The sequence below is a fragment of the Capra hircus genome, chromosome 5, assembly GCF_001704415.2.
Source record: "Capra hircus breed San Clemente chromosome 5, ASM170441v1, whole genome shotgun sequence".
Taxonomy (NCBI): domain Eukaryota; kingdom Metazoa; phylum Chordata; class Mammalia; order Artiodactyla; family Bovidae; genus Capra; species Capra hircus.
Window position 1 is genome coordinate 100684012 of NC_030812.1, and position 10322 is coordinate 100694333.

Genomic DNA, 10322 nt, shown 5'->3' on the forward strand with positions numbered 1-10322 from the left:
CACACTTCCTCCGTCATTTGCTTTTAGCAGCTTGTGTGAGCCTGCTTCAATAAATGTATTGATATTATCCAGTAATAATTAAAGAAATTATGTCTTGGCAGCCTCCAAGCCAGGCTTCAGCAATATGTGAACTGTGAAATTCCAGATGCTCAAGCTGGTTTTAGAAAAGGCAGAGGAACCAGAGATCAAATTGCCAACATCCGCTGGATCATGGAAAAAGCAAGAGAGTTCCAGAAAAACATTGATTTCTGATTATTGACTATGCCAAAGCCTTTGACTGTGTGGATCACAATAAACTGTGGAAAATTTTGAAAGAGATGGGAATACCAGACCACCTGACCTGCCTCTTGAGAAATCTGTATGCAGGTCAGGAAGCAACAGTGAGAACTGGACATGGAACAACAGGTTGGTTCCAAATAGGAAAAGGAGTACATCAAGGCTGTATATTGTCACCATGCCTAAATAACTTCTATGCAGAGTACATCATGAGAAACCCTGGGCTGGAAGAAGCACAAGCTGGAATCAAGATTGCTGGGAGAAATATCAATAACCTCAGATATGCAGATGACAGCACCCTTATGGCAGAAAGTGAAGAGGAACTAAAGAGCCTCTTGATGAAAGTGAAAGAGTAGAGTGAAAAAGTTGGCTTAAAGCTCAACATTCAGAAAACTAAGATCATGGCATCTGGTCCCATCACTTCATGGCAAATAGATAGGGAAACAGCAGAAACAGTGTCAGACTTTATTTCTTTGGGCTCCAAAATCACTGCAGATGGTGATTGCAGCCACGAAATTAAAAGACGCTTACTCCTTGGAAGGAAAGTTATGACCAACCTAGATAGCATATTCAGGAGCAGAGACATTACTTTCTCAACGAATGTCCGTCTAGTCAAGGCTATGGTTTTTCCTGTGGTCATGTATGGATGTGAGAGTTGGACTGTGAAGAAAGCTGAGCACTGAAGAATTGATGCTTTTGAACTGTGTTGTTGAGGAAGACTCTTGAGCATCCCTTGGACTGCAAGGAGATCCAACCAGTCCATCCTAAAGAAGATCAGTCCTGGGTGTTCATTGGAAGGACTGATGCTGAGGCTGAAGCTCCAATACTTTGGACACCTCATGTGAAGAATTGACTCATTGGAAAAGACTCTGATGCTGGGAGGGATTGGGGGCAGGAGGAAAAGGGCGTAACAGCGGATGAGATGGCTGGATGGCATCACCGACTCGATGGACATGAGTCTGAGTAAACTCCGGGGGTTGATGATGGACAGGGAAGCCTAGTGTGCTGTGATTCATGGGGTCACAAATAGTCGGACACGACTGAGCGACTGAACTGAATTAAAGAAATCTGGATAAAAAGAAATCTACAAAGGCACAGAAACATTACTCACTGCTCATCTTTTTTTTGTTTGTTTGTTTTTTGCTTTCCTCCACAGTAAAATCTAGAAAGTTAAATTAATTTTGTAGACTTCCTTTCAGTAAGAATTACTCATGTGATTGAGTGTTGGCTGATGACATGTAAATAGAAGTCACTGGATAGAGAAGAATCAAACTCAGATGCCACAGAAAATAAAGCAAGATATTGAGGATGACATAGAGGTTAAATAGAAGTCTATTGAGTAGCTTCAGCTGCATGCAACAAATTCTGGGAAAGTCTCTTCCATTTTTATTCTATTATAAATATTTCCTAATTTTCCTCGCTATGGCTTCTTAGATACACCCATCATTTAAAAGTGGACCTTTAATTTTCAAATACATGGAATTTTAAAAGTATTTTGATATTAATTTCTCATTTAAATGCTTGCTTCTCTGCAAACGCCTGCTGTGTTTCATCAGTCTTCCAATTTATTGAGGCTTTCAATGGCTAAGTCAAAGATCTCTCTTGGTAAATGTCACATTGCACTTGAAAATATATGGGTTATTTTCAAATATCTTTTGATGTTGATTTCTAACATCATTCCACAGTGGTAAGGAAACAGACTCTGTATGATTTCAATTCCTTTAGATCATGAAATTTTTGCACCTTGTTCTACATCCCTGGATATGTTTCAGTGTCTCCTGGTTCATAGTCTATGAGAACTTGAACAGAGTGTGTATCGTACTGTAGTGTCAAAACTGCATAAATCTTAGCTATGTTGAATTGGTTCATGGTGCTTTTCAGGTTTCCTATAACCTTCTACTTTTCTGTATATTCATTTTATTAATTTTGAGAGGTTGATATTGAAACTCCAACTAAAAATCTTAATTTAGCTTCTTAAAAAATTTACACTATATGTAACTTTGTTCTGTATTTTCCAAGTCTCCTGTAAATGTGTTATCATACTTTTAAAATTTAAAAAATTAAAAAGAAAGAAAAAAAAAGAGTAAATAGAAGAAGCCTTAGTAACATTGTGCTATTACTGCCCTAACCTTGAACCTACTATTCAGGGGTAGTAGTTTCTGAAAACAATGGATTTTTTACTCATTTAAAGCGATGTTACTTAAGTTTGCTGTTACTTCCCATGGAACACAACATTATCTGCATGAAACATTTAAATGTGGAGATAATATTATTTACAGGTTACTAATAATGCAGAAAACATAAAATGGCCAACATTATTTATCCCACTAGAAGGACAAGTTGTCACCCATATAACAAAATCAAAATCATTTAAATTATAGACTATATTTACATACATGATCATTAATGATGAACTAGATTTCAATGTATTAACCTTTAGAACTAATTAGTCATGGTACCTATTATATGTAGAGATTAAAATACATACTGTTGGAGTTGATTGATACAAGCTATTTATGGACAGGCATGCAATTTCACTTAAATTTGAAAGCCACATTACACTACACCAGAGATTTGATCTGGTTGAAGGAGATGCAAACTGGTTTCTGAAAGTGGAGTCCATTTTATAGTATCACCTTCTGTGTACTCCTACATTTTTACGTGCTTTTGAGTTCTATTTTCTTAAAACAAAATGTGGCTAAATTAAAACTGAGAAGAGCCAGCAGCCAAAATCAAGCAATTTGAGACATAAATCTCCCTTAGAAAGAGCCTGTGTGTGTTGCATGTTCAATTGCTTCAGTCATGTCTGACTGTTTGTGACCCTATAGACTGTAGTCCGGCAGGCTTCTCTGTCCAGGGGATCATTCAGGCAAGAATACTGGAGTGGGTTGCAATGCCTTTCTCCAGGAGATCTTCCCAACTCAGGGATCAAACCGGTGTCTTTTGAGTCTCCTGCATTGCAGGTGGATTCTTTACCCCTGAGCCACTGAGGAAGCCCCTATAAAGAACCTAATCTTATGTTTTTCCATGAAGATCCATCGTTGCCCCATTTGGCCCACAGCAGACGCTAAAAGTGGCAGCCCTTTCTTTGGTTCTTCACATGGTGCCTTATACTGTGTATGCATGTACAAATTTCCCTTCCCCCATATTTCAGTTATCTTAATTTCTCACTGTGCTTAATGAAAACTACACACATATCACTATTTATCTGAACATTTTAAATGATGGGTTTGAAAAAGATCTCTTACCTGAAGTGTGATCAAGGGATACCGAAAGAAGAAAGAAAAATTTAAGTTAATATTAAAATAGTTCATTTTGGGGCCAGATATTGCATTATAAAGAGTATCTGACTTAAATATTGACTTATTCCTCTCTGTTCTAGATGGCAAAGTTTCTAGAGTCAAAGATACCAGGAAAACTCTAAATCTGAAACAGACTCAAACTTCCCTCTGGGAAGTAAAAAGCAAGTTCTATGTAAGTCATTTTTTCTAACAGGATGAAAAGACCTAGAGAAGTAAAGCAATTCACTGTATGCTGCTGCTGCTGCTGCTGCTGCTAAGTCACTTCAGTCATGTCTGACTCTGTGCGACGCTATAGAAGGCAGTCTGTATAGGAAAGTTTTTTGTTTAATACTGAGGTTTATCTTTGAAACTATAGTTATATGTATCTCCATAGTTATGGAAAACTTCCCAATGACACCTTATAGAGCAATGGAGTAATTTGTTTAGATTTCATTATGCCTTTGAAATGACTGAACTCACCACATCGTTGATAGGTAGGAACTTAGTATCAAGTGTCACAATGCGAAGCTTAACTGAAAGAGGAAGAGGGACAATAATATTTTCTTATTATTTATTAATTATTAGTTTTCTCATAGCTATTAATAAGATTATTATCCTTGTTATTTTCTCTCCCAGATATGATTGCTTATAAATAGACCGTAAAATTAATTGCTTTGCTTTCATAGAACACTGCACTTCCTTCTCCTCTAGCTCTGATTTAACCCTTTAAGATCTGGGTTCCTTTTGGAAAGATTTTTTATTGCACATTTATAATTCGTCTGTTGATCATGACCTGGTGTTACCAAAGCTGGCATGAGCTTCTGCCACCACTAGAAACTTTTTACCATAACAGCCCATAGGGAAGTTTCAAAACTTGGTGGCAGAATTAATCACAGAAGGACAAATGTGAAATACATATGGTAAGAGTTACACATGAGCTTCTGATGTGGCACTAATGGTCAAAAAGCTGCCTGCCAATGCAGGAGACACTAGAGACTTGGGTTTGATCCTTGGATCAGGAAGAGCCCCTGGAGGAGAAATGGCAACTGACTCTAGTATTCTTGCTTGGGAAATCCCATGGACAGAGGAGGCTGGTGGGCTACAGTTTATGGGGTTGCAAAGAGTCAGACCCAACTGCCTACATGCACATACATACACACACATGCACATGAGATATATGTAATTTTTATGGAAAAATATACTAATGTTGGCAAATATTGATTTTAGCAGAATTCCAGAAAAGCCATATTAGCTATTTTTACACCTATAACTGTCATCATAGTACTTTAATACATCCAGAAGAGAAAACATAATGTAGCAAAACAAAAAAAAAAATCCTCAGTATAAGATAAATTCTGTTTTAGTTCTTTTACTCTTTTTTTTAGTAAGTCATCTGTGTGCTCAAATGTTCAGTCATATCCAACTCTTTGCAACCCCATGGACTGTAGCCCGCTAGGCTCATAGAACAAAGTGTGTGGATGCTCTTATCCAACTTCTAATTTTACAAATGAGAAAACTAAAGATCTCAAAGACCAGAACTGACTTGGCAGAAGTTGATAATTTATTCTCAGAGCCAAGACAAAAATCATATCCTTCTGAATCTTAGTTTGGTGCTTTTTCTGCTTTCTTCTACTTACAGCAATAATGAAGAAGGGCTCTGCCTAAGTTATCAGATTTATGATTCCTTTTTCTGGTATGAATAATAATGATGATGACAACAAATGCCATTTACAAATTACTTACTGTGTGCCAGGGACTATTTTGGGCTTCCCGGGTGGCACTAAGGGTAAAGAATCCACCTGCCAGTGCAGGAGGCATAAAAGATGGAAGTTTTATCTCTGGGTCTGGAAGATTCCCCAGAGGAGGGCATGGCAACCCACTCCAGTATTCTTGCCTGGAGAATCCCATGGACAGAGGAGCCTGGTGGGCTGCAATCCATGGGGTCGCACAAAGTGGGACATGACCGAAGCAACCTAGCATGCATGAACACAGAGAGACTATTTTATATTGACCATCTTATTCTCACAGTAAAAATGAGATACTTTTACTATTTCCATTCTATGGATGAAAAGAATTGAGTCAAAATAGAGATTTAATTAGTTTGCCCAGCTGGTAAATTATGAAGTAACACACCCCTAGCTTGCAGCCTTTGTATTATGCAAGCCTGTCATGAGAATTTGTAAACAGTGGGATAGACATGAAACTGTAAGAAACAAAGCACTCAACAATTGAAACTGGAGGGCACTGTTTCATAACTGACCTAGACCACTGGTCAAAATCCTAAAAATTTTTGATCTGAAGAGTTAAGACCAAATTAGAACTTGGATTTAAATTTAATAATGTGTTTGGATTGCTTAAAATTAGAAGAAAGAGTTTCTGAAATCAACAATAAGAAGGAAACATAAATATTGACTTACCATTCTCTCCAGATTTATAGATGGGTTTATCTGTCTGCACAAAGGTCACTGTCTCTTCTGAAGAGAGTGCTGCAGATCTCCTCTCAAAGATTTTAAGAGTATCTCCCTTGACCAACAGAGTCACAAAGGCCATCTGTTCAGAAGACTTGTGGGAAACCTATTTTACATAAAGAGCAGAAAATGGGAAAATCATTCTTAGACATTTAGGTGGTAAACAATGCCTTAATTTGCTTCTGAGGCTGAGAGAGCCTTGTGAATCCATTATGTCTTAATGGGAAACTTGTCGATCACTTGTTTCAATTCCTTTATTTAACCTAAGAACCGTTTCCAGTAAAGTTATTCCTGAGTTTTCTAATCTATTGTTTTCTATGTTCCTGAGTTCCAATCTCTCATTCCTTAATTCTCTATCCTCATTTTTAAACAGTTCTACACTCTAAAAGCAGTTGTTTGGTCGCTAAATTGTGTCTGACTCTTTTGCAACCCTATGGACTGTAGCCCACCAGGCTCCTTTGTTCGTGGGGATTTCCCAGGCAAGAATACTAGAGTGGGTTGCCATTTCCTTATCCAGGGGATCGTCCTGACCCAGGGATTAAGCCCATGTCTCCTGTATTGGCAGGTAGATTCTTTACCGCTGAGCCACCAGCGAAACCCATCAGAAAACAGTTATATTGTCTTATTACCATTCCCTGCAAGAGAAAAGTGTAGTACTTCACAAGCTTTATTGTATATATAGCTTGTCTTTTTATTTGGCTCTCAAAAATTATCCAATTTTGCTTCTCAGATTCTACAGCTTATCCAAATCAAGTTTTGTTATTTCTCTAAAACTAATTCTTTTAAGATTTATTTATTTTTTACTGAAGGATAATTGCTTTACAGAATTTTGCTGTTTTCTATAAAACCTCAACATGAATCAGCCATAGGTATACATGTATCTCCCTTCCATCTCCCTCTCCATCTCACCCCTCTAGGTTGATACAGAGCCCCTGTTTGAGTTTCCTGAGCCATACAGCAGTCTCATTGGCTATCTATTTTATATATGGTAGTGTAAGTTTCTATGTTACTCTTTCCATAATCTTACCCTCTCCCACCTCTCCCCATGTCCATGCTAGCACATGTATATGGAATCTAGAAAAATGGTACTGAAGAATTTATTTACAAGGCAGCAATGGAGAAACAGACACAAAACTCATTTTTAAGTAGTAATTCCATCTTCCCATCTGAAGTTCTGAAATGTCGAATTCTGCACCTCACCTCAAAATTTGCACAAGCATAGAAGCTATCCTCTTCCACAGTCTGGTCAAAAATAGTGCTATTGGATCCATCATATTCTAAGACAACACTCAAGGACACAGATTCATTCAGGTTTAAAAGGTGGAGACAAGCTTGTTCTGTAGAGTGACTTTGCATCACAGAGGGGACCCATAAGATATATTGCCTATGCAAACAAAGTAATCAACACTCTAAACAAGGGTAAGAGAAATGCAGAACATGCATAAAACAATTTTAGCTTATTGACATATTTCTGAAACATATACACTTTTCATGATATTACAATAAACTTAAGTATACAGAAAGCTATCAAGAAAAAATAAAGTCAGTTCCCTTCATACACCTGTTTAAGATTTACAAAGTAAATCAGCACTCTGTCTCAGAAATTGAAATGGTAAAATACAATCAAATTTTAACACAGCATATTTCATAAGGTCACTTTGCCAGTACTTTCATATGAATAGCAATATAATATTCCTTACGGGTTCAAAGTCTCAGAAACAGTAAAATGAAGCAAAAAGGTGCTCATAAAAATGATGGGCACCATTTTACCCCAGTGCCTGAACAATTATTCAGGATATTCTTCAAGATAGTCTCCTCTTTTTTTCTGTCTTTATTAGAAGTCAGCTGTCTCAACTCTGCTTTCTTTTCTTCCTTCTACTCTGCTTCTCTCTGTATACTGTTGCTTTTATATAGTCACACAGTGAAGGATCAATTGCTTTTTGGAGCAAATATAATGGGACTCCAATCATATTTGGATTTCCTCTCCCATTACTTTTCTGAGGGGTTGGGGGTGTCACTTTACCTACAACTTCCTTCTTAAATTCACCAGATGCTGATCTGTTTTTGGAATCAGCAGTACAGGTTGGACAGGAAGAAAGAGGAAAACAAAGAAAGCCCTTGTGTGACACTTAGGATTCTATTAATTTAGTTCCTCACTCCCAGGGCTCACCGCAGTATCAAAAGCATTAATCCACAGGAATCAGTACTTGGAAGAAAATACTTGTCCAAACAGCTATTAATCATTTCAAATCCCCAAAGGTAAATATTCCAGGCTTCTGAGAGAAGCAACATTATCTGATATTGCCAAAATCCAGATGCAAATAAATATCTCAATATAGGCTCATTTTACAGATAATTGAAACTCATTTTTCTATAATTTCATGATATGGAATACAACATTTAAAATGTTGATATGTGTGCAACATTTACTTTAATTTTCTGTTGTTGCTGATTTTTTTTTTTTTTGTTTGTGTGCCACATCGTGGCATGAGGGAACTTAGCATTTCCACCAGAGATGGAACCCACTCCCCTTGCATTGGAAGCATGGAGTCTTAACCACTAGACCATCAGAGGAGTTCCTACTATACTTTTCTTAGGTTTTTATAATGGTCAATATCCTTTCCTACCCTAAATAGGAAAAAAATGCAAGAAAATGTGATAAATATGTGTGAGTTCATACACACATACTGGGCTTCCCAGGTGATGCTAGTGGTAAACAGCCTGCCAATTTAGGAGACATTAGAGAGGAAGGTTCGATCCATGGGTGGTGGAGATCTCCTGGAGGAGGGCAAGACAACCCACTCCAGTGTTCTAGCTTGGAGAATTCCATGGATAGCGGAATCTGGTGGGTTACAGTCCATAGAGTCGCAAAGAGTCAAATATGCACAACTGACGTGACTTGGCGTGCATGCACAGGCGTACACACACACTAGTCACTTCTTGATCCCCACCCCCGCAAAAAATGCTTTGCCGTCATTATTGCAAAATTTTTCTACAAGGAACATGAGTCATACCAGAGAAACTGGTGACCTCTTACCCTCAGTGTGTTAATTCCCCTATTTGTCTTCTTTTTTTGGTTGTTGTTAACATCCTTTTCATGTCAAGTATTGATGGAGTTAATGCATCTGGCTTGAAGAATGATGCATTGGGTAATGAAAGATTGAAACTGACTTCAGTCTTTTAGAAATAGATCTACAATACTGCAACAGCAAACACAAAGGAAAGAACAACAAAACCAGCTATAATCCGTGCGGAGGTGGAATGGGGCTCTGAGGCCAGGGAAGGTCACAACAGGGTCCTCAGCTGACTGCATTTCCAATTACAGCACAGTACCGTGTGCTTGAAAACTCGGATCATGTTCTCAGTAGAACTGCAGCTTCTCTCGATTCCCCATTTCAATTTAAGACTTTTGTTTTCAGTCTGCCTTTTCTCTAACCATGCTTAAGACGCCAGCTCTTTTAAAATCTTTGCTACAGGGCTCATCTTCAACTGTTATTTGGCCTCGCCAGTTTTAATATTTAATTTCTTTCCACTGGAATCTCAAACTGTTGGTCTCTGTGTTTGATCAATACGCTTTCCTCTGATCACCCCTTGGGCTTATTATTAGAACCACTCTCTGTACTCTGTTTCTCCTACTCACAAATCACTAGCTTCCAAAACAAGTGAAGCTCAACTCATCAGTGTTCAAGTTAAACAGAACCACAAGGCAGACTGTTTATAAGTCAAAGCAACTAATTCTTTATTCTCAAGGCTGGTGAATCTAAAATCATGCAACTTCTCTAAAATATTTGTGTTTTTCCAAATGTGAATATTTTATGCTGAGTAAATGACTATTCATTTTAACTTTAATCAAGGCTAGTTATTAATGACAAACGTATGTTTTGTACAATTCTTTTAAATAACCTTGGAAACTAGAATTTTTTATAATATCTCTTTCCCCAAACATGACTTTATCTGATTAACATACCCTCAAATAAATTTATCTGATTTACATGGTTAACGGGTCTTTATTCCAAAAAATTCAGATATGAATCCAACTTCTATTGTGTACTTACCATGTATCAGCAAGGCAATATTGAGGTGCTAGAGATAGCAAGATGAGTAAGACACAGCTTTTTAAAGGAGTTTACTTCTAGTATAGAAGGGAAGAAAGAAAAAGAGGAAAGAAAGAAGGAGGATGGGAGAGGGCAGGGAGAAAGGAAGTGAGAATGAAGGAATGAAGATCTGTGGAAGAAGGGGGATATTACAATTTCTTAATAATTAACAGAGTGATAGGCACTGATATTGATAGCACTTC

General features: G+C 37.6%; 1 protein-coding gene across 1 annotated transcript in view; it reads right to left on the bottom strand.

The window, feature by feature from the left end:
- The window catches only part of LOC102175008 (ovostatin homolog 2), a 59258-nt gene extending 51372 nt beyond the window's left edge, over positions 1–7886 (bottom strand). Inside the window, 4 exon segments of the mRNA XM_018049117.1 lie at positions 2020–2051; positions 5945–6131; positions 7226–7409; positions 7726–7886. Coding sequence (XP_017904606.1) covers positions 2020–2051; positions 5945–6131; positions 7226–7409; positions 7726–7790 — 468 coding nt within the window. The 5' untranslated portion in view covers positions 7791–7886.